This window comes from Globicephala melas, chromosome 15 (genome assembly GCF_963455315.2).
Source record: "Globicephala melas chromosome 15, mGloMel1.2, whole genome shotgun sequence".
In the NCBI taxonomy this organism is placed as follows: domain Eukaryota; kingdom Metazoa; phylum Chordata; class Mammalia; order Artiodactyla; family Delphinidae; genus Globicephala; species Globicephala melas.
Window position 1 is genome coordinate 19,081,134 of NC_083328.1, and position 24,410 is coordinate 19,105,543.

At 43.2% G+C, this 24,410-nt stretch overlaps 1 protein-coding gene across 2 annotated transcripts in view; it reads right to left on the reverse strand.

Annotated features, from left to right (window-relative positions):
* The window catches only part of LCMT1 (leucine carboxyl methyltransferase 1), a 53,466-nt gene that overhangs the window by 13,275 nt on the left and 15,781 nt on the right, over window positions 1-24,410 (reverse strand). For both annotated transcript variants that reach the window (XM_060285097.1, XM_030871547.2), the window contains exons 2-6: window positions 20,443-20,534; window positions 18,266-18,387; window positions 11,600-11,676; window positions 10,637-10,698; window positions 2,845-2,947 (exon numbers count right to left, since the gene is read on the reverse strand). In XM_060285097.1, coding sequence (XP_060141080.1) covers window positions 2,845-2,947; window positions 10,637-10,698; window positions 11,600-11,676; window positions 18,266-18,387; window positions 20,443-20,534 — 456 coding nt within the window. The remainder of the gene's footprint in view (window positions 1-2,844; window positions 2,948-10,636; window positions 10,699-11,599; window positions 11,677-18,265; window positions 18,388-20,442; window positions 20,535-24,410) is intronic.

Genomic DNA, 24,410 nt, shown 5'->3' on the forward strand with positions numbered 1-24,410 from the left:
CATCGCTAATTATCAGAGAAATGCAATTCAAAACTACAGTAAGGTACCACCTCACACCGGTCAGAACGGCCGTCATTAAAAACTCTACAAATAACAAATGCTGGAGAGGGTGTGGAGAAAAGGGAACCCTCCAACACTGTTGGTGGGAATGTAAGTTGGTGCAGCCACTATGGAAAACAGTATGGAGGGTCCTCAGAAAACTAAAAATAGAGAGAGAGTTGTCATATGATCCAGCAATCCCACTCCTGGGCATATATCTAGACAAAACTCTAATTCAGAAAGATACATGCACCCCTACGTTCATAGCAGCACTACCCACAATAACCAAGACATGGAAATACCCTAAACGTCCATCGACAGATGAATGGATGAAGAAGATGTGGTACATATACACAATGGAATACTACTCAGCCATAGAAAAGAACGAAATAATGCCATTTGCAGCAACATGGATGCAACTAGAGATTACCATACTAAGTGAAGTAAGTCAGAAAGAGAAAGACAAATACCATATGATATCACCTATTTGTGGAATCTAAAATATGGCACAGGGCTTCCCAGGTGATGCAGTGGTTAAGAATCCGCCTGCCAATGCAGGGGACACAGGTTTGAGCCCTGGTCCGGGAAGATCCCACATGCCATGGAGCAACTAAGCCCGTGTGCCACAACTACTGAGCCTGTGTTCTAGAGCCCACAAGCCACAACTACTGAAGCCCGTGCGCCTAGAGCCCATGCTCCGCAACAAGAGAAGCCACCGCAATGAGAAGCCTGCACACCACAATGAAGAGTAGCACCCGCTCGCTGCAACTAGAGCAAAGCCCATGCACAGCAACGAAGACCCAACGCAGCCAAAAATAAATTAAAAAAAAAAAAAGGGCACAAATGAACCTATCTATGAAACAGAAACAGGCTCACAGACAGAGAGAACAGACTTGTGGTTGCTAAGGTGGTAGTGGTGGGAGGGACGGACTGGGAGTGTGGGGTTGGCAGATGCAAACTGTTATATTGATATATAGAATGGATAAACAACAAGGTCCTACTGTATAGTGCAGGGAACTATATTCAATATCCTGGGGTAAACCATAATGGAAAAGAATATGAAAAAGAATGTATATATGTGTATAACTGAGTCACTTTGCTGTACAGCAGAAATTAACACAACATTGTAAATCAGCTATATTTCAATTAAAAAATAAATTTAAGAAAACACACTACATTCTGCAATCAGTGAACCACCTAAGGGTCTCCCCAAAGGAAAAAAGAAACACAAATACTCTTTACAGTGTATTGACCTTACTTCTGAACACCTGGTGAGACAGACTCAGACAATAAAGCTGGAGTGACAACACTGGGTCAAGTAGAGCTGTCCCTGACATTTGAGCTGGTGGAAATGTAAATCCTAAGAATAACAACCTGGTTGATGATTCTAGACTAAACACGTAAGCAAGAACTTCAAAATGTAGAGGTAACAGCCATCACTGTGCTGAAGTGTTAGGAAGACCACTTTAACCCCCTATACTTCCCACCCCTCCATCGCCCAAAGCTCACCTGTATTTGCACCTGTCCTTACCCTCCTTCCTGCCCTCTCAGAATAGAGAGTGTTTCTCTTCCCTCATAGGCTAGTTAACCTCAGTCCATGCTCTACATACTCCCTTCCCTCTCCTCCAGCAATGATTTCCCTTGTTGCTAATTTCCTTCATCATTTGCCACTGATTCCTTGCCTTCAATTTATTCTTTAAAATAACTTTCCCTTTCCCTTACCTGCCTTCCAAACCTCTCCCTTGAGCTACTCACCTCAAATATCCTTGAAAGTGTCATCTTCACCTATATTAGACCAGGTGGATATGCCTTTTCCTCCCACTAGCTCTTTATCTATTTGACCAGCATCGCTGTGCTAAAACCCCACATCTCGCTCCCCTCCTCTGCCTCCCAAAGGTACCCACTCTCAAGAATTTGGTGTGAACCCTTCTGGTCCATTTTAAAAATACTCTGTTACGTATATATGTAATCATGAAAATACAGTATTTGGGGGGGTTTGATTTTACACATTTGGTATCACACTCTGCAATTTAATTTTTAAAAAGTCAACATTAAGTTTTTGAGCTCTCGCTGAAGTCACATGCATTTTACATAGCATTCATTCATTCTCCTCCTGATGGACGTTTAAGTTGTTTCCAATTTTCTGCTACTAAAAACAGAAGCTGCAATGAACATCCTCCTTGTACATACATGTAGACCTTCTCGGGGGGACACACCCAACAATGGAACTGCAAATTCATATGGTACTGACAATTTTACTAGATAATTCCAGATCATTCCTTGCAATGGTCACACCAAGATCACTCCCACCAGTGGTGGATGACCATTCCTTTTCCCCCGATATCCTTGCCAACACTTGATACTGTCAGACTTTTACATTTTTGCCAACTTGGTGGTAGTAAAACAGAATTTCATCTGATTACTACTTAAGTTCAATACCATTTTAATATGATACCCTCTTTCCTCTTTGAGCTGCCTGGTGATCTATCCTTTGCCCATTTTTCTACTGGACATTTTAAAAAATAGTAGGTATTCTTTATATACCCTGGATGCTAATCCTTTCTTTATATGTTACAATTATATGTTTCTATGCATACAATTATCTTCCCTCAAACTTATATTAGTAGTCAGTATTTTACAAAAGCAATACAGGTGGTTCTCATGGGAAAACAGACTCAAGGAACATTGCTTCTCAGAAAATTTCAGAAAACTACTCTAAGTAGCATTGAAAAAAAAATGGTACATGTTATCATGCTGTACCTCCAACTGGCCTTATCTGAAAAAGAGGTTAAAAAAAAATCTCACTGTGTATTCATGTTACATTTCTTTAGTTTCTCTTCCAGTTCATGTATATCTCGGAGATCTGCTCCAATGATGGCATATCTTGTTGAATCCAATATGTGCCCATCTGTAAATGTAAGAAGAGATTATAATTTCAACAGAAATTGATCAAGAAGAGATTATAATTTCAATGGATGTGACTTTTTCAAAACTAAAGTAAATGTATTGTTTTCTCCATTATAAAAATGCATGCTCGCGCTTCCCTGATGGCGCAGTGGTTAAGAATCTGCCTGCCAATGCAGAGCACACGGGTTCGAGCCCTGGTCCGGGAAGATCCGGACATGCCACAGAGCAACTAAGCCCGTGCTCCACAACTATTGAGCCTGCATTCTAGAGCCTGCGAGCCACAACTACTGAAGCCCGCACGCCTACAGCCCGTGCTCCACAACAAGAGAAGCCACCACAATGACAAACCCGTGCACCGCAACAAAGACTAGCCGCTGCTCGATGCAATTAAAGAAAGCCCTCGTGCAGCAATGAAGACCCAACGCAGCCAAAAATAAATGAATGAATGAATAAATAAATAAATAAATCTATTAAAAAAATAAAAATAAAAATCCATGCTCATTATGGGGAAAAAAATCAGGTAAGAGGGTGAAAATTAACTAAAAATCATACCTTCCAAAGACAACTATTAGTGTTTTAGTGTATAACATTCTAACCTTTTTTCTCTGTGCTTAAACTCCTATACACAACACGGACACATCCTCCCTCTCTTCCTCTCTCTCCCTCTCTCTCTCTCCCTCTCTCTCTCTCTCTCTCTCTCTCCCCCCCTCCCTCCCTCCCTCCCTCCCTCCCTCCCTCAAACGCGCGCACACACACACATACGCACACACCCTGCACAAAAAAAGATAATGGGGTCACCCAATACTTGTTCTGAAAGCTTTTCCTATTTAACAATAGTATCACGGACATCATTCTCTATGATTTCACCATGCTCCACGGAGTAGATAAAACAACTTACTTAGCCAATCGCTCAATATTAGACCGGCAGTATTTCCAAGTTTACTCCATCTCAGGCGAACATCCTTGCATACATGTCACAAAGGACTTGTCTGTCCAGTTACGCAGGTTATGATGAGAAGAATTAGGAGATCAAAGAGTAATAAGCCTATTTAAATATTGGTACCAATTGCTCTCTAAATGTTTTGTCAATTTGTGAGCTATTATGTTTAAAAGAAAATAGTTTATGTACTAAAGTATTTACAAATAAAATATTTCCTTTAAAATACTCCACCAGAGGTTGGATGGAATGGTATGTATAGTAGTTCTCAAGCTTTGGCAGGCATCAGATTCGCCCAGAGGGCTTGTTAAAACAGACTGATCAGGCTCCAGCCCCTGAGTTTCTGATTCAGATTTTTCAAAAGTAGAAATCTGTATTTCTAACAAGTTTCCAGATGGGGCTGATGCTGTTAGCCTGGGACTACACTTTTAGAACCACCAGTACAGATGAAATGAGACTGGCAATAAAGTTAGGCGATGGGTGCATGGAGGTTCATCAATCTAGTCACATTATTTTTGTGTAGGCCTGAAATTCTTTTCAATTTAAACTCTCTATTTTTAAAAATAGATTATAATAAAAAAAAGAAATTAAATTGCTTGATTATTTACCTGAAGCACTGTTCACTCAACTTCCTCAAAGTACAAACCACGGAAGAAGCTGGGACATTCTACAGCCATCCTACATCATCGCTAAGAACTCAGGTACTCTCCCAAATAGTTCTAATTATTCTTGGATAGGGACAACTTAACATGCCGTAGCTTTTATCCAGGACATGGTTCCCAAGATGAAAACTCTCTTTGGAGTACACCTGCAGAGGAATGGGCTTTGGTCTCAAACATCCCTGACAGCAAATGTCTACTCTGCCAGTGCCTAGTCGTATGACATACTGCTCACGCCTACTTTTAAGTATAAAATGCATACAATGGCAACCTCATATGGTTATGGCTAAGATGAAGGGCAATGTCAAAGTGCTGAGCTTCATGGATCCCAAACTGTACTGAGGTGCCCTGGGGCGGCACAACCAACTCACAAGGGCAGAACAGGATGTTTTAAATTTTTGAGGGAAACGCAGAGATACTCAACATGCACCAGACACAAGCAGACCATCAGCTCGAGGCAGTCATAGTTTCCACAGGAGACTTCTCTGCACTCCTTTTAATGACACCGTATCTCTGCAAAGCTGATTTCTCAGGTTTGACTGTGATGAAAAAGCCACTACTGCTCAAACATCATTTGCAATATTGCAAGAGGAACAGGTGGTAGTGTCCAATCTGGCTCCCAGGCGAGGTCATAAAGGGCCCGACAGGAGCACATATCCCATTAGAAGTAACTGTGGTTATTTAAGAATGAAATTAAGAGAGTATTTGTTCTTAGAATGTAAGTGGCTTTTTTTCAAATGACCAAAAAGTTGTTAGGACATAAATACTTACAATGCTTGAACCCAACTTATTAATAAACAGAACTGCTGATATGTTTTTTAACCTAGAGTCATCATGAAAAATATACTGAGGCACTTAGTAAAGGAAAGTGGGCACACACTCCTTGGCCTAACTCAATGGTGGTACATCGTGGAGGTCTTCTGTGAAGACCAGACCACAGATGATTAAATCCGGGCAGGTGCTGAGAAGCTCCACACAGATGAACCCAACTCAAATTGCCAAGCTGCAGGATTGTGAGCTAAACAGACGGCTGGTTTTTTTTGTTTGTTTGTTTGTTTTTTGCGGTACGTGGGCCTCTCACTGTTGTGGCCTCTCCTGTTGCGGAGTAACAGGCTCTGGACGCGCAGGCTCAGCGGCCATGGCTCACGGGCGCAGCCGCTCCACGGTATGTGGGATCTTCCCGGACCGGGGCACGAACCCGTGTCCCCTGCATCGGCAGGCGGACTCTCAACCACTGCACCACCAGGGAAGCCCCAGACGGCTGTTATTTTAAGCCACATGCTTTGCAGTGGTTTGTTACAGAGCAAAAGCTCATATAGACTTTAATTATCTGCCTCATTCAGCTCACACCTATGAAAGGCAGGAGAAAGTGGAAGATTTACACAATGTAACATGGTAGTTACACACACACACACACACACACACACACACACAATCCACAGGGCATACAGGTCATGATCTCTTCCATCACCTCCAAGTCAGCATTTCAAGAGAGACGTGTTCCTATGTGCTACTGACCTGTAGCGAGTCCCATCAATCCCATTCATTACATGTCTTCAAAGACAGACTTATTATTAGGATTGCAAAGTGTTCTTTTAGGTCCCCAGATTTTCCTAGAACATTCTAGTTTAAAAATAAAAAAGCTGGGATTGACATGTACACACTGCTATATTTAAAAAGGATAACCAACGGGGACCTACTGTATAGCACAGGGAACTCTGCTCAATGTTATGTGGCAGCCTGGATGGGAGGGGAGTCTGGGGGAGAATGGATGCATGTATATGTATGGCTGAGTCGCTTTGCTGTGCACCTGAAACCATCACAACGTTGTTAATCGGCTATACTCCAATATAAAATTAAAAGTTTAAAAATTTAAATTAAAATAAAAAGCATTGTAAAATAAAGACAGCCTCAGGTGGATTTCTGGACCACACAGGAGTTTTGCTTGTTTGTCTGTCCATCTGTCCACCCACGAATACTTACTGAGCTCTCATTATGTCCTCGGCACTGAGTCCTGGGAAGAAACTGATGAACAAAAAGGCACGGTCCTGCCCCCATGGGGCCTGCAATCCAGCAGGGAAGATGAAGAGTGGACAAGTGTGGGGGACACTACAAAGGGGGTGCAGCCTTTTGGGAGTGCATGACAGGGTCCCACCTCCCTTAGAAGAGAGTCCACACTACTTGGCCTGGCCCAGGAGATCCTGCATGATGCAGCCCCGCCTTCTTCAGCTTCATCTTGAGCCATGCACCCCTCCCCACTGCCACCTCCTGTCACACTGGCCTTTCGGCTTCCTCCGCATGCTCCTCCTTTCCCTAAACTTGCCTTGTGCGAGACAATCTTCCCCCTAGAGGGTTACTCCTTCTTGCGGCTCAGCTGAGATACCTGACACCACTCTGCAATGCTTTGATTTGTTGCTCTTTTTCCTTTATACTCAACCAGTTCCACATCGGAGTTGAGATGGATTACAAAGACACAAACATTCACTCATTCAAGCATTCAGGTATGTATTTATTCCATCAATAATCTCTGTGTGCCAGGCACTGTTCTAGGTGCTGGGGATATAGCAATGAACAAGATAGGAGAGGTCCCTGTGCTCTTGAGGCTTATTCCCTCAAGGAGGGAGAGACGGTGAATCATTAAACAAATGAAGAATCAAGATAGCATCAGAGTATTAAGAGCTATGAAGAAAATAAAAGAGGATGAGGGAAAACTGTGCCTAGAGTAGGAGGTGGCAGCTGAAGTGGGACATGGGTGATGAGATGGAGCCCATTAAGCAAAATTAGGGGGAAAGAGTTCCAGGTCAAGGGAAGAGGAAAGGTTTGAAGGTGAGAGCAAGCTTGGCACATTCAGAGGACAGCAGGAGGGCAGTGTGGTGAGATCATATTACTGTAGTCGAAAATAAAATCGGGGGACTTCCCTGGTGGTGCAGTGATTAAGAATCTGCCTTCCAATGCAGGGGACACAGGTTTGATCCCTGGTCGGGGAATTAAAATCCCACAAGCCGCGGGGCAACTAATCCCGTGTGCTCTAGAGCCTGCACCACAACTAGAGAGCCTGCGTGCCACAACTAGACACCCACGCGCTCTGGAGCCTGCACCACAACTAGAGAGAAGCCTGCACACCGCAACGAAGAGCCCATGCACCACAATTAAGGATCCCGCGTGCCGCAACTAAGACCCAATGCAGCCAAATAAATAATAAATAAAAATAAATATTAATAAAAAAAGGAAAGAAAATCAGGAGGCATCCAGACACCCAATTAACCATGTAAATTTCAGCACTAGAAGGATTTAAGCAGGAAAGTAATAGAATCTGACTTACTTTTAAGAACTCATCTTGCCTTACTTTTCATTGTGTGCTCATTTACATACTTTTAATTTCTTACCCTGTGCATAGTTCAGCTTAAGAAAACATCTATCATCAATTCTAAGATGCATATATTTTTCACATTTTAACATTTCTGAAATCTGGATGCATCTAACAGTCGATAATGTATCAGTTTAATTTGTCAGCACTTTTTCTCTCCTATTGATAAATAAATAGTGGTGATTCTTACAGCCCCAGGGGTTTGATGAAAAAGGGTAATTTTTAAATGAAATTTTTGTCAGTTTTATTATCATCTATCACTTTTCTCAGATTTTCATTCACGTTTTTATTTATTTTTATTCAGATTCCTTTCTCAGTACGATGGCAAGATCAAAAACTATTGATATAAAGGAAAAGACTGGAAAATTTACCCACATAACACACAAACACAGATTTAAAAAAAAAAGCAAAAGACTAAGAAAAAAATATACAATAAAAAAAGCTGACAAGAGACTTCCCTGGTGGCACAGTGGATAAGACTCCACGCTCCCAATGCAGGCGGCCCAGGTTCGATCCCTGGTCGGGGAACTTGATCCCACATGCATGCCGCAACTAAGAGTTCGCATGCCACAACTAAGGAGCCCACAAGCCACAACTAAGGAGCCTGCCTGCCGCAATTAAGGAGGCCTGGAGCTGCAACTAAGGAGCCCAGGTGCTGCAACTGAGGACCCGGCGAGCCGCAACTAAGGAGTCTGTGACCTGCAACTAAGGGAGCCCGCCTGTTGCAACTAAGACCCAGTGCAACCAAATAAATATAAATATATAAATAAATACTTCTTAAAAAAAGCTGACAAGAGGCTTTTATCAAAGAACATATCTGTATGTTATAAAGGGTTCCTATAAATTGGAAAAAAAAAGGCTGGGGGGAAACAATGCAACTGAAGAAAAAAATGGGCAAAGGAAATGAAAAGGCAATTTACAAAGAAATTCCTAAAGGCCAATAAAACTATAGAAAGATACTCCATCTCGCTGGACTCTAAGCATTCAAAGTTATATAAAATTTTAAAACAATGGGACATTGTTACAGCCCATCAGACTGGTAGAAATTTTTAAAAATGGTAATATCCAGCGTTAGTGATGGTGTAGAGAAAGAGAATCCTCATCTACTCTTAATGAAAACATAAATTAATAATATGTTCTTGAAGATCAGTTTGGTAGTAGCTATTAAAATTCACAATGTACAATTCTTTTAGCTAGCAACTCCTGCAAATACACACATATATATGTGTTTTCTACAACACTGTTGAATATAAAAATATAAAAAGGCAGCAATCTAAATGACCATCAGTAGGGAAAAGATTAAATAAAACAGAATTTCCATGCAGAGGAGTACTGTAAAGCCATTAAAAATAATGAGGTAGATTTATATATTCTGACATGAAAAGACAGCCATGATTTACTAGGACATGAAAAGAGCAAGTCACAAAACAGTATGTATAAATTATTTATTTTATTAAAATTACATATAAACCTATATTTATATATAGAAGTATAGATCCACTCGTTCAACAAATATATGTTACACTACAACACATATTTATTCAATGTGTATATACATTCATTCAACAAAAAATTATTGAGCCTTTTATGTGCCACGCACTGGATTATATCTGTGTGTGTACTTTATTATGTGTGATATTTACCTTTCTCTGGGTATACTGTTCATCTGCAGTAGAAAATACTCTGAACACTGGTTATCTTGGGTGGGAGGAGGGATTATGGAAAGTCTTTACTTTCTATTTCATATATTTCTACATTGATGGATCAGAGTCCTAGCAAAGTACTAGCACATTCATTGCAGATAATCATTCTGACACCAAATACATAGAAAATTACGGTAGCAAAACTGTACAGAAAGCAAATAGGCCAGCAAATGGCAAAGCCTGAACAGCTTCTACTTACAACTTGTATAAGGGAAACAAAGGATGGGGGAGATATCATTTTCTGTGGAAACTTTATTGGGAATCTGATCACTAGGAGGATGACTAAAGCACTGTGGTTGTGTAAAAGAGGAAGCGTATCTAATCGTCTGATGTTTGCTGTGCTATCTGTGTCGACCATCCGAGAAGGCCATCCTCTCTAAGCATGTTTTCTGACCCAAATTATTAATAAGGCCCTGGAACCTCTCTGTCAGATAGAGACTGAAAACAATGGAAGATTCTGGAAGAGTTTTACCATAATTCGAAAGGCTTAGAAATGAGGAAAGTGGTGTTGTAAACATTCATAATTAAAACTTGAGGGGAAAAACTGACTGCAGGGGCCAAGGAGGTGACATAAACCAGGAAGCAGGTCAGGTGTAAGACAAGAGGGAGTGGTGGGGTCAGAACTGGAGAAGACATGACCCTTCTAAATAAAGCGGCCGCTGCTCAATGACTGCCATGTAGGAGCTAGATGTGATTTTTCCAAGCAAAACTGAAAATCAAGACTTTCATGAAAAATCTCCCATTTTTGAAATGTTCACAACTAATTTAAATTCTTTTTAAAGAGTGGGGACCTATGGACATCTAAGAAGAGTCACATCAAAACTGTTTTAAATTCCTTCATAGTAACTATGGTGGAAGTGAAAATGTATCAGCAGAAGGATACGTGTATTTGTGCGACACGCGCGTGCGCGTGCGCGCGCACACACACACACACACACACACACCATCTTTAAAAATAAAAGGGGAAAAAGAGCAAAAATTGTTATATAGCCCAGGTTGTATTACTTAGGTTAAGGATACTTACCCATTTGAAGTGTGTCCTCCGAATGTAAGTCTAAAATGGGTTTTGATAGGAGAGGTTTCAATCTGCAGAAGGTGAGAAAAAGAAAGGCGAGTCAAGCAGCTCATTTACTGCTAAAATGCAGACAGCCACCACAGACATGGCAAACAGGTATCACTACTATTGAAAGGAAGGGCCACGCCAAAGGGTCATCTGTTTAATCACATTTGACCCTAGGCACGTACAGTAAAAGTCCAGGGGATACAAGTCAGTTAGGTCAGCTAAGCTTTTCATGGAGAATCTGATATCAAATCACAAACTGATCATGACATACGTACTTAGAAACAGCTACAGACAGGCTAGCAAGTATTTTCCAAATGTTCCAGTGTTTTTAGTAACATTTATGTGATAACTCTCCCAATCAAAAATATGCAAGAGAACAGGGAATTCCCTGGTGGTCCAGTGGTTAGGACTCTGTGCTTCCAATGCAGGAGACGCGGGTTCGATCCCTGGTCGGGGAACTAAGATCCCATAGGCCGAGCCCAAAATAACTGATTAACTTCAGCCTCCCATTCATTCATTCAAATAATATTTACTACACATCTATTCTGGGCCAGACACCTTTCTATACCCTGACAATAAGTAAGCAAAATACACATAGAAATTCAGATTAATACACAACATTGTTAATCAACTACAATCCAATATAAAATTTTTTAAATTCAGATTATTAATCTACTCTAGGTCATTTTTTTAAATGTTCAGAGAAATTACATGAACGGATAGAAGAGTCACAAAGGAGGGTGTATTTCATGTTGAAGACTGCACGATATGTTGGAATGAGTGTCCCGGGGGCAAGAAAGAGGGAGGAGGGGATGAAAGGAAAGCAGTGCCCTAAAGTGAGGTCTCCTGCCTCAGACCTGCCGTCTACCAGAATCTGGTTCTGAATCTCACCGTGCTCTTGCTTCCGGCCAAAGCCACACTTACTTGATGCTGTGCAGCTTTCTCGTGACTATCATTGGAAAGTCGATTTCAAAATATTTACTTGGTAGAAGATCTTCATCCTGAGAAAAAACACACAGTAATCTTTCTATAATTATTTATTACTCATACATTTACCCATCATCTTCATGTACCAAGTGCTAGGGCCTGAAGAGCAATGGGATACTTATGGATTTAAAATCAGGGGAATGATATGGTAAGAAATGTACTTTTCAAGTTATTTGGTCTCGGCATAAAGAACAAATGGAGGGAAAAAGGAGATTATTGTAGCTGTCCAGGAGCCAAGTGATGGGGAGCCTGAATCAGGGGAATGGTCACTGGGATGTTAAGAGGTAGACTGGAAGCAAGACATAAGAGTATTTCTCAAAAAAGCAGCTTGATATGCTCCGCAACAAGAGAAGCCACCACAATGAGAAGCCCGCGCACCGCGACGAAGAGTAGCCCCACCCCGCCACAACTAGAGAAAGCCCGCGCGCAGCAACAAAGACCCAATGCGGCCAAAAATTCATTCATTCATTCATTTTTTAAAAAAAAGCAGCTTGGGACCTATTAGAGAGGGTCAAGAAACCAATGTGGTGGGTTGTGACCAGCAGTTTGGGGATGAAATAGAATAAAGTAGCAAACGTCAGAAAGCATCGTGTGGAATGACGGATACATTTATTTTTTTCTGTGACAGTGGAGAATAGTAGGGTGGTAAACAGCAGGCACTCTGGAGCCTGGAGGGACAAGGGTCAAATCCCAGCTCCACCACTTGTTTGCTGTGAGGCCTTCGGAAAGTCACTAAACTCCCTGGGCCAAGGTTTCCTCATCTGAAAAGTAGAGAAAATAACACCTCATAGGGTTGTGGGGATTAATGAGGAAATACGTGAGTGACGCCCTTAGTAAGTACCATGTGTGTGCCCTTATTATTTACAGACATAGGTACATAGATGTGGGTCCTGGCTAGGGATGTACAGTTATTTTTTTACTGTGGCTGCAGTTTTAAAAAGTGTGAAACACACACACACACAGCCCTGCTTCCCCCTCGCGCTTTTTTTTTTTTTTTTTTGCGGTATGCGGGCCTCTCACTGTTGTGGCCTCTCCCGTTGCGGAGCACAGGCTCCGGACGTCCAGGCTCAGCGGTCATGGCTCACGGGCCCAGCCGCTCCGCGGCATGTGGGATCTTCCCGGACCGGGGCACGAACCCGTGTCCCCTGCATCAGCAGGCGGACCCTCAACCGCTGCGCCACCAGGGAAGCCCCCGCTCGCGCTTTTCCTAGCTTAGTCGGTGGCTACACCCCCAACCAGTCACCTACTGGTCATGCTAGAATTCTCCAGCTCCTCCTCCCTGTCCAATCAATCCCTCAGCCTGAATGTACACAAATGTCAGACCACTATGTAATACATACTATGCAACTAACATAGTATTATATGTCAAATCATATGATATCGCTTATATGTGGAATCTAAAAACAATGATGCAAATGAGCTTATGTACAAAACAAATAGACCCACAGACAGAGAAAACAAACTTATGGTTACCCAAGGGGAAAGGGGGGAGGGATAAATTAGAGGAGTTTGGGATTAACATACACACTACTATATATAAAACAGATAACCAACAAGGACCTACTGTATAGCACAGGGAACTCTACTCAATATTTTGTAATAACCTATAAGGGAAAAGGACCTGGAAAAGAATAGATATCTATATGTATGTCTGTATCTCTTTCTATATATATAACTGAATCACTTTGCTGTACCTGAAACTAACACAACATTGTAAATCAACTATACTTCAATTAAAAAAAATTATGTCAAGGACTGATATATTTCAATTAAAAAAAATCACTCAGCCCTGCTGACTATTCTCAAATGCATCCTCTCCTCCTCAGCTCTATTATCACCAGCTGTGAAGACTAAAACAACACCCCTTTCTGCCTGCAACAGCTCTTCACACCCCTACGACTTAGCAAGAAACAAGGCGCTCCATAACCTGCTACTCTTTTAATGCCCTCCTGCCCACCTGCACTTATATCCCAGAAATAGAGAGCTACTTATTTAAAAAAAAAAAAAAAAAAGTTTAAAAAGAGGAAAGAAAAAGGAAGTTGCTGATATCCAGAACCTGGTGGTGGCTTCTTTGGTGTAGGATGGGATAAAGAAAAAGGAGGGGTAAGGATGTTTCCTTGTTTCTGATGAGCAGACTGGCAGGTAAGAGCACCATTTACACAGACAATAACTAGAGGTGAAGGACAGGTCGGGAGGGGCAGCAGATCCCGCCCCCCCAGGACAGAATGATGGGGGCAGAAATCATGAGGAAGCAGTTCCTGGTAGGAAGGTGACCCCTAAGGGCAAGTAACAGAATTGGGAGATCCACCCACATGGAAAATGGTCCTCAGTTAAATTTTCAGGGGATCTGGTCTGGGGGAAGGAGGGGAAGGACAGAGAAGGAAGGAGGAAGAGAAAAAGAAAGAAACGTTTTGTTTCTTTTACGGTTTCTTGACATCTGAGGAGACCTGGACTCACCACCTTCAGCTGTTCACTCTTGGAATTGCAACACATACCTACTACCTGACTGCAGAGCAGGGCTATGTAAAAGCTATCTGAAGATATTGAGAGGATGTGTTTAAAGGATACACAGAAATAACTTTCTCTAAGAAATTCTACAACAACTTTCAAGAACTTTTACTCACAAGGTATAGAGTGTTAAGAACAGTCTAAAATTCCAGAAGACCACAAGGACAATCAAAAGCAAATAAATGAAGGAAGCATAGTGTCCCACATCTCACACAGGACTTCTGACTTTTTTTTTTAACATCTTTATTGGAGTATAATTGCTTTACAATGGTGTGTTAGTTTCTGCATCATAACAAAGTGAATCAGCTATACATATACATATATCCCCATATCTCCTCCCTCTTGCGTCTGCCTCCCACGCTCCCTATCCCCACTCTAGGGGGACACAAAGCATCAAGCTGATCTCCCTGTGCTATGCAGCTGCTTCCCACTAGCTAGCTATTTTACATTTGGTAGTGTATATATGTCCATCCCACTCTCTCACTTCATCCCAGCTTACCCTTCCCTCTCCCCGTGTCCTCAAGTCCATTCTCTACATCTGTCTTTATTCCTGTCCTGCCCCTAGGTTCTTCAGAACCATTTTTTTTTTATTCCATATATATGTGTTAGCATACGATATCTGTTTTTCTCTTTCTGACTTACTTCACTCTAAGACAGACTCTAGGTCCATCCACCTCACTACAAATAACTCAATTTCGTTTCTTTTTATGGCTGAGTAATATTCCATTGTATATATGTGCCACATCTTCTTTACCCATTCATCTGTTGATGGACACTTAGGTTGCTTCCACGTCTGGGCTACTGTAAATAGAGCTGCAATGAACATTGTGGTACATGACTCTTTTTGAATTATGGTTTACTCAGGGTAGATGCCCAGGACTTCTGACCTTTTAAAGAGCTTTCCCAGGCACTCGTGCACTTGATCCTTATAAGAATTCTGAATAAGGGGTAACCGAGGAAGGAAAGCTTACAAAAGGCACACCTGGAACTTTTAAGAAACAGACATCCTCTTTCTCAGCTTTCAGAAACGGGCAAGATGGCTCTGGCAAGTGATGCTTCAACTTCTTATTCCACGATTCTCTGCGGCCCTCTGACACTCCACTCCCAAGTAGCTCGCATGGCACAGGAGGCAGGGGAGATACCCAAGGCAGGGCACAGCCACCAGGGGGAAGCCAGGAACAGCCACGAGGAAGGGTGGCCCTCAGACTCCAAGATCCAAGGTAGTCGACCACTTCACAGGCGGCCAAAACTGAGACTGCTTCCCCTCCATACCTGACCCTTTGGTTGTACAGAAACAGAATTCAAGAGACACCAAGAAGTGAGGCCCCTTAAAGGGTTTCACTCACCCTTTATTCTTTGCTCATGATGATACCAGCTTTCCCTGGCCCTGTTTTTGCTTGCTGCCTGAAGATGAGTCTTCGACTGCCCAGTCTTGGGCCCCTGAGATTATACAGAACAAGCTCACACAGTAGTGGCCCCAGAAAGCCTGTGACTCGCAACTAAGCCTCTGCTGGTGCAGCAGGGGGGCCATCCCAGGTGGAAAGAGCACGAGACTACAAGATCAATGGACACGACTTTCCCTGCTCTTTTATAGAGGCACATATAGCTCTAAAACAGGGATTAACAAACTTTCTGGAAAGAGTCAAAAAGTAAGCATTTTAGGCTTTGCAGGCCATAATGGTCTCTGTTGTAACTACTCAGCCCTGCTGTGAGAGCCATAGATAAGACGTAAATAAATGGGCATGGCTGTGTTCCAATAAAACTTTATTTACAAAAATAGGTGGCTGGCCAGATTTGGCCTGTGCAACCTCAGCTCTAAAAGAGCAAACAAGGGAATTCCCTGGCGGTCCAGTGGTTAGGACTCCGCCCGTCCACTGCAGGGGGACGGGGTCTGATCCCTGGTCGGGGAACTAAGATCCCGCAAGTACGCAAACAGCCAAAAAATAATAAAAAATAAAAATTAAAGGCAAACATCAAATCGGGGGGAAAACTCACAACAAAATGGAAAAGACAAAAAATAATAATAAAAGAGCAGACAAGGTTTTCCCTGGTGGTACAGTGGTTAAGAGTCTGCCTGCCGATGCAGAGGACATGGGTTCGTGCCCCGGTCCGGGAAGATCCCACATGCCGCGCAGCGGCTGGGCCCGTGAGCCGTGGCCGCTGAGCATGCGCGTCTGGAGCCTGTGCTCCGCAACGGGAGAGGCCACATGGATCAATACAATTATCAATAAAACAAAAAACTTCCACAAAGGACTTTAAGGCCCTGTGCTACTCCCCTTCCTCACCTTTGACAGAGAACCTTTTTCTTGGAAGGGGCACATAAGACTCGGTGTACCTGGCTCAGAAATTAAAATCTCAGATTTATTCATTATTAACCCACCTACAAGATGGGGAAAAAACCCAAACCATATGACCAAGTCAAAAGGGTAAAAAGGAGGGATTTCTCCAGCGGCCCCTGTAATGCTGGCAGTGCACACACTCTTACACTACATTCTGTTCCAGTTGCTTCCACCACACCAGGGTCACGGCATTACAGAGGCACAATCGACCCACAGAAAAGACTCTCCCTGAACAACCACAGAGCTGTGTGCAGAGGAAAGAGGAAGGAATTGGGAGTCTGAAGAGCTGGAGCCAATGTTGGTTCCACGTCCTAATGCCACTGGTTGTCCAATTTGGGGGAAGACACAGACTTTCAAAGCCCCACTTCCCTCAGATGTGTAAGCTCCCCCACCCAACACAGCTCTTGTGTTAACTAATGACGTCATATATGTAAACGCACTTCATAAATGTCAGTTATCTCATCTAGAAGGAAGAATGCAGAGGCAAACGATACTAGGGCCATGTTGAGGACACTGATTCTCAAGTAACAGAAAGACTGGGAGCTCTGATGACCAAAGACCTTCTTATCAGGTGAGCTAATTAGGGACAAAATAGATAATGCAGGTCGAGTTATGCTTATATACTCTCATCTATCTTGGTCTACGCCTGCAAGAAATCTGGAGAGGGGCTTCCAGAGTGGTTAAGAATCTGCCTGCCAATGCAGGGGACACGGATTCGAGCCCTGGTCCGGGAAGAGCCCACGTGCCGCAGAGCAACTAAGCCCGTGCGCCACAACTACTAAGCCTGCGCTCTAGAGCCTGCAAGCCACAACTACTGAGCCTGAGTGCCACAATTACTGAAGCCCGCACACCTAGAGCCCGTGCTCCGCAACAGGAGGAGACACTGCAATGAGAAACCCACGCACTGCACGGAAGAGAAGCCCCTGCTCACCACAACTAGAGATAGCACGCATGCAGCAATGAAGACCCAACACAGCCAAAAACAAATTAATTAATTATTTTTTAAAAAGAAATCTGGAGAGACGCACATACCCATTACTACCACGTGACTGACCTGATAGAAGAACCAAGAAAAATCTGTACAAACCTACAAAAAAAAGAAAAAGAAAGAAACTGCAATCAGTGAGATATTTGTAGGGAAAAGGTTTGGCAATAAAATCCAGCCCAGGAATCAAAGACCAGAACTTTAGTCCTGGTTCTGCCACTGACTAGACCCAAGTTTCCTTTCCTATGAGTGAGTATAATTACACCTGCCCTTGAACCCAAATAGAACAATTGAGGCATCAAATCAGAGAATGACTACAAAAGGGCTTTGCATCATGTTATCATTACCCAGCCTTGCAAATCTCCAAATGTTACCTAAGACACTGTGATGCCGACAATAAAATCTTAAGTTATCGTCAAAATTACAAACGCGAGTGTTCTTTTGTCTCAGCAGTTCCACAGGTAGAATCCTTGCTCCTTCTCCTGGTATACTGCCACATATGTAGGGGAAATGTACCCAAGAATGTTTACTATAACCCAGTTAGTAGCAGCAAAAGGTGAGAAACCACCCACATATCCTCACTAGGGCTCTGGTGAGATGAAGTACAGGGATGAAGGCAGTTGTGGGGCTGAAGGGCTGCAAAGCGAGGTGGGAGACAGGCTGCCACCGCACTGCATTTTAATCTTTCCTTTACGCTTTTGAACCAGGTGAATGTCTTCAACAAATTAAATTTAAACAACTGGAAAGAGAAAACGGGAAATTTTAATTTACCTTTAACCTCCAGAAGGTGGTATCCATCCCAGCCCCGAGGTTTAGAATTTGACAATTACATTCTGTCTTCCGTAGAAATGCCTTTATAAGCTGGCTGACGCCATGGACTCGAGCAAAATATCCTAAGAGACAGACAGAGAAGCAAGCTATCACTCGGTGACGACAGAAATAATCCCTGCAAAGCCCACGGTGCTAGGGAGAGCAAAACTACACTTTGCCCTTCTTCAGGGTCAGCGTTTATCTGCAAACTTCATGGGAGAAGTAATGACTTTCAAACTCTCTTCCATTTTTTTTTTTTTTTTTAAAAAGCTGGTTGAACAAAAATAAGTACTAGCTACTTAATGGTGGAATTAACGATCTGAAGAAAAATAGTGTCCTATACTTTTACTTAGGAAAGACAAGTGTTTTATATCAAAACATCTGATCTAAATGCTTCTCTTGTAAATGTGCTTTTTCACGGCTCTAGGGAAAGCTAATTAGTACTCTGGTAAAACTCAAAATTGCAAGAGCGTGTGGGAAATAATATTTTTAGGTCAGGAAATTGGGCAGATGAATGTCAGTCAAAGCAAAGAAAGCCATGCTTCTTATCTTGTTCCTTTCACCTCCATCTTGTCTGGGTTAGAGCCTCTGTGTTTATAAAATGGCATCGCAGACAGCGGGAGGAGAGACACCAGCAAGTGGTGGCCTAATTAATGGACTTGTTAAGCTCTGGGGTGGGGAGCTGGGACAAAGGAGATGGGAAACCCAGAAGGGAGACAGGAAGACAGCGTCTGTCTTGTTCTAAAGGCCTGTTGCTCAAGGTGTGACCATTTTTTTTTTTTTTTTGCAGTACGTGGGCCTTTCACTGTTGTGGCCTCTCCCATTGCGGAGCACAGGCTCTGGACGCGCAGGCTCAGCGGCCATGGCTCACGGGCCCAACCGCTCCGCAGCATGTGGGATCCTCCTGGACCGGGGCACGAACCCGTGTCCCCTGCATCGGCAGGCGGACTCTCAACCACTGTGCCACCAGGGAAGCCTGAGGTGTGACCGTTTTAAGAACAAAATTTGAGAGTAGCATTTATTGCCATTTGACAGAGAAATTTTATGTCTGGTGAGTGTGCTAATAAATAATTCGGGGAAATTCCCTAGCAGGTCAGTGGTTAGGACTCTGTGATTCCACTGCAAGGGTGCATGGATTCAATCCCTGGTCGGGAACCTAAGGTCTCACATGCTATGCAGCATCGCCAAAAAAAATAAATTAATAAAATAAAATAATCAATTTGATAATCTCTACCTTATAAGTAAATAAATAATTTGGGCTCATGTCTACATTTCATTTTCCTAGTAAATCATCTTTATTGTATATTACAGAATATCATCCACAATGGATTCGACTTGGGAGAAAAAAATATGTCTTCACCAAAGATGTTTGGGAAGCGCTCTCCTACTGGGCTGGAGGTCCCCAATCTGCAAACCGGGAGAGGAAGAAGGAAGGGGGGCTGACATGCCGCCTGGGGCACCGAGCCATGGTGGGTCCCTGTCTCTGGAACATTCGTTGGGAAATCTGTCTCAAGAGCTGGGGAGGGAGGCTTAAGAAAGGCCTCTTAACCAGGCCTTGCCCAACCTAACTGATGCCTGGATTCACCCTCAGCTCAAAGTAACTACCATGTCCTTCTTCTCAGGAACAACCATTTACAAATTCCTTTGCCCTTCTTATAGAACCCACCTACGTGACCCATCTTTAGGGCCTAGATCCCCCACACATACAAGAATTACGTTCACTGGTCAGTTTCTCAATCTGGCTGAAACTAAGTCACCCTCCTATCTCAACTCCTTCGACTTCCTTGATGGAAATTACTTGCAGAACCTAATAGTGTTACTAACACTTTAATAGGGCAACAACAACAAAAATAATCCCTTATGTGAACAGACAGCTCACAGTAAAAGATATATAAATGGCTTTTATAGTAAAAGATATGTGAATGGCTTTTATATTACTGTAAAAACCATTTTTCATGTATCAGGTGAACAAAGATGAAAAGTTTCATAATACACTGTGCTGGTGAGGAAGTTGGGAAATGAGCACTTTCATACACTGTTGAAGACAGTACACCCCGGAACTCTCTTTTTACGAATGAATCCCTAAAACCTCAGGCCTCTCAGCTGATGAGATGTTGGGGAGGGAGATGGTCACTTGCCTCTGTTAATTTCCGGGGCCTTCCTCTCTTTAGATAGTCTCACCAAATGCTGGATGTAAGGGTCCTGCCAGTAGCCAACGCTCACTGCAAACCTGAAAGAGATGAAAAAGGAAGCAGGTGAGTAGAGAGTAGGTTCAGGCCAGGTTCCACGGCCACGTTCCCAGGAACCAGGTCAAGGATCCACAAGAAATTTATTGACCCCAAAAGGCTAAATCATGCAACTAGAGATCATCATACTAAGTGAAGTAAGTCAGAAAGAGAAAGACAAATACCACATGATATCACTTGTATGTGGAATCTAAAAATATGATACAAATGAACCTATCTATGAAACAGAAACAGACTCATGGACGTAGAGAACAGACTGGTGGTTGCCAAGGGGGAGAGGGTTGGGGGAGGGCTGGAGTGGGAAGTTGGGGTTAGTAGATGTAAGCTATTATATACAGAATGGATAAACAACAAGGTCCTGCTGTAGAGCACAGGGGACTATATTCCATATCCTGTGATAAACCATAATGGAAAAGAATATTTTTTTAAAAAAGAATGTATATATATGTATAACTGAATCACTTTGCTGTACAGCAGTAATTAACACAACATTATAAATCAACCATACTTCAATTTTAAAAAGGCCAAATCACATTTAATGCTCCAGCACAAGCTTAAACAGACTCACTCATCCATCCACCTCTGCATTCACATACACTGCCCATCACATTTCCCACCACAACCATTTCTTACCTCTTCCCCCTTATCACTAATTCCTTTCCCAGGACCCTAAACAGCAAATGATCTCACCTCATACTTCATACAGAAGACCTGCAACCAATTATTCATTCAGCAAACTCACTGGCCAGAGCTAGTCAGATAACTCGGCTCAACCAAAAGTTTTGTGTCCAGGGGAAGGGAGACCCAGAAATATTTGGCAAACGTCACTAACAACTACCAAAGTATTTCTCCTGACTTTGTATTAAATACCTGTCCTTTCATGTCCCTTAAGGAGGTCACAGTGGGGAAACTAGGAACAAATAAAACAGCTATAACTTGGAAAATGCTAGGGTAGCTCAAACTCTAACCCAGTCTACACTACAAGCAGTTAAAGTTGTAGTGTTCCAAGCCTAGGAGCTGAGCCTGATTACCACTGGAAGTCCGCTGGCAACCATGAGTGGAACCAGCCTTAGGACAAATGAGAAGTCAGGGAAGGAAGCTGGATCCCTAAGGCCACGCCACACCCCTGTGGGCCTGGAGCCTTCTCTACCTGGCAACGAATACTTAGTGAGATAAGAAACATCTTTACCACTTAAGTCAAATTGAGTCAGGCTTCTGTTACTTGCAGTCTTAAGCATCCTAAGTGATATCCTGAATAATACATCCATTTCCATGTTGCTTGATAAATAAACTGAAACTTAAGGTGGCTGGGTGTGTGTGTGTGTGTGTGTGTGTGTGTGTGTGTGTGTGTGTGTGTGTGTGTGTGTGTGTGTGTGTGTGTGTGTGTGTGGTGTCACCCAGCTAAGTTCTAAGCTCCCAGAGCACATATTACATCTTTCCTTTTCTTCATATCTACCAACAAGGCTTACTGCTGCCTTGACAGCAATAGGTGCTGAATTCTGCACAAACATGCCTCCTCCAGTCTCTCGCATCCACGTCTGCACATCCATAGACACCCACAACAAAGCATATATGTTCAACTACTCAAGGCAGCAACTCAACAAAGAAATACACAAAGTACTAAGGAACACAATTTGCTATAAGCCCAGACTGTCCAAGGAAAACAGCAGACCCACAGAGTTTTACAAACAAACTTGCCCAGTTTTCTAAAATAGTGCTTTCCAGGAATTCCCCAGCGGTCCAGTGGTTAGGGCTCTGCGCTTTCACTGCTGAGGGCGAGGGTTCAATGCCTGGTCGGGGAACTAAGATCCCGCAAGCCACACAGCACGGCCAATAAAATAAAAGAGTGCTTTTCAAACAATGAGTTGTGACCCATTCATATCATAAAATCGATGTAATACTTTGCAAATCTCCCTTTTAGAAAATGAAGTAGAACAGAGTAAAACAGAAAATAGCAGCATCATTCCACATTGTAAGAGTGTTTTGTGAAGCTTTTGTTTCAAGTGTGTGTTGGGGGTATAAGTGCCGTGAAAAATGTGTTCTCACTGTGGGTGGCAGTTTGAGGAACGCTGATTTCAAAGGAGTCATCTCGCGCCATCTAGTGGTAAAAGCCATATCTGCAGTTGAAGCAAGAACGGTAGACCAGTGATGAGAACACGCCTCAAACAATTTAGAGCTTGGAAGGGACCTTAGTCAAGCCCAACATCCAGAGCAAGAATCCTTTCGACAACATGGAGCCACTGTTGACTACTGCCCACAGAGAAGGCACTCACCCCACTGCGAAGAAACTCGAACTGCTGAAAAGCTCATCAATTTGCCCCCCTCTAAGTGTTCCTTGTTGGATTTATTAGTGCCCTCTCGGAAAACAAGGAGCAGTTTCTATTCCTCCCAACTCTGCATTATCAGTTGAGTTAATATTATTGATTTGGTCTGGCAATATTTATTGAGTGTCTGCTAAGTGCCAGGCATAGGGTTACAGTGGTGAACAAAATAGAGAAGGGACAAAGACAGAGATTATGACAAACGAGGGATATAATGGTATGGCGGATGGAGGACCTACTTCAGAGGTGAAAGGGAAGACCTCTCTTAAAGGGCATGGCTGAGTCGAGTCCTAGAGAATTAGGGAAAGGCAGCTGTGCAAAAGGCATTCCAGGTAAGAGGAACAGCAGATACAAACACTCGGGGGTGGGAGTGCACGTGGAGTGTTCTAGTAGCAGGAAGTAGGCAGGGCAGCTGGAGAAGAGTAAGAAAACAGGAGAAACTGGAGAAGACATTGGAGAGAGAAGCAGACTCAGGTCACACAGGGCCTGGCAGGAGCATGGGATGGATCTCCACAACACACTGGACGCGGTCAGTGATGTGCAGCAGTACAGAAAGGTGGGGAGATGCCTGCACATAACACAAGGACCCCCGATCATCTGGGGAGATGCCTGGACATAACACAAGGACCCCTGATCACTAGTACCTATGACTCCTACTTCCTAATTTTTCCAACATGTGTCTCTTTGCAGTCCTCAAATCTAGATGACTGCCAGTGGTTTCCATGCCTCCGAGGAAAAAGGCTCACTGCTTTGCCTGTGAGAGTGGCCAAGATAAAAAGATGGACAACACACTGCTGCGAAGAAGGAAGAGGGTGCTGCTGGGCATTGCTGCTGGGAGCTCTGAAGGGAGGCGGGCACCATGATTCAGCCGAGCAGATTACAGTGCATTCACACAATGAATACTAACCAGTCATCTGAAACGTAAATTAGAAGAACTGGGGACGGCAAGAGGTTCATGAAACATAGGCTATATTTCGTTATATCCAGGACACCACCAATTGTAAGACTGAAAAAAGAAAGGGACTTCCCTGGTGGCACAGTGGTTCAGAATCCGCCTGCCAATGCAGGGGACACGGGTTTGATTCCAGGTCCGGGAAGATCCCACATGCCGCGGAACAACTAAGCCCATGCGCCACAACTACTGAGCCTGCGCTCTAGAACCCACGCGCCACAACTATGGAGCCCACGCACCGCAACTACTGAAGCCCGCATGCCCTAGAGCCCGTGTGCCGTAACTACTGAGCCCGCACTCTGCAACAAGAGAAGCCACCGCAGTGAGAAGCCTTCACACCGCAAGGAAGGGTAGCCCCTGCTCACCGCAACTAGAGAAAGCCCACGCACAGCAAAGAAGACCCAACGCAGCCAAAAACTAAAACTAAAAATAAATAAAGAAAATAAAGAAAAAAGAAGTTAAAAAACACTGCCAATTAATGTTTTTCTTATCGCTTAGAATTTTAATTTTGTGGTTACTGAAAAAGCTCCTTCATTGGGACAGAGTGTCATCATCTCTCTCTCTCGTACAGACAGAAAAAGGAAAAG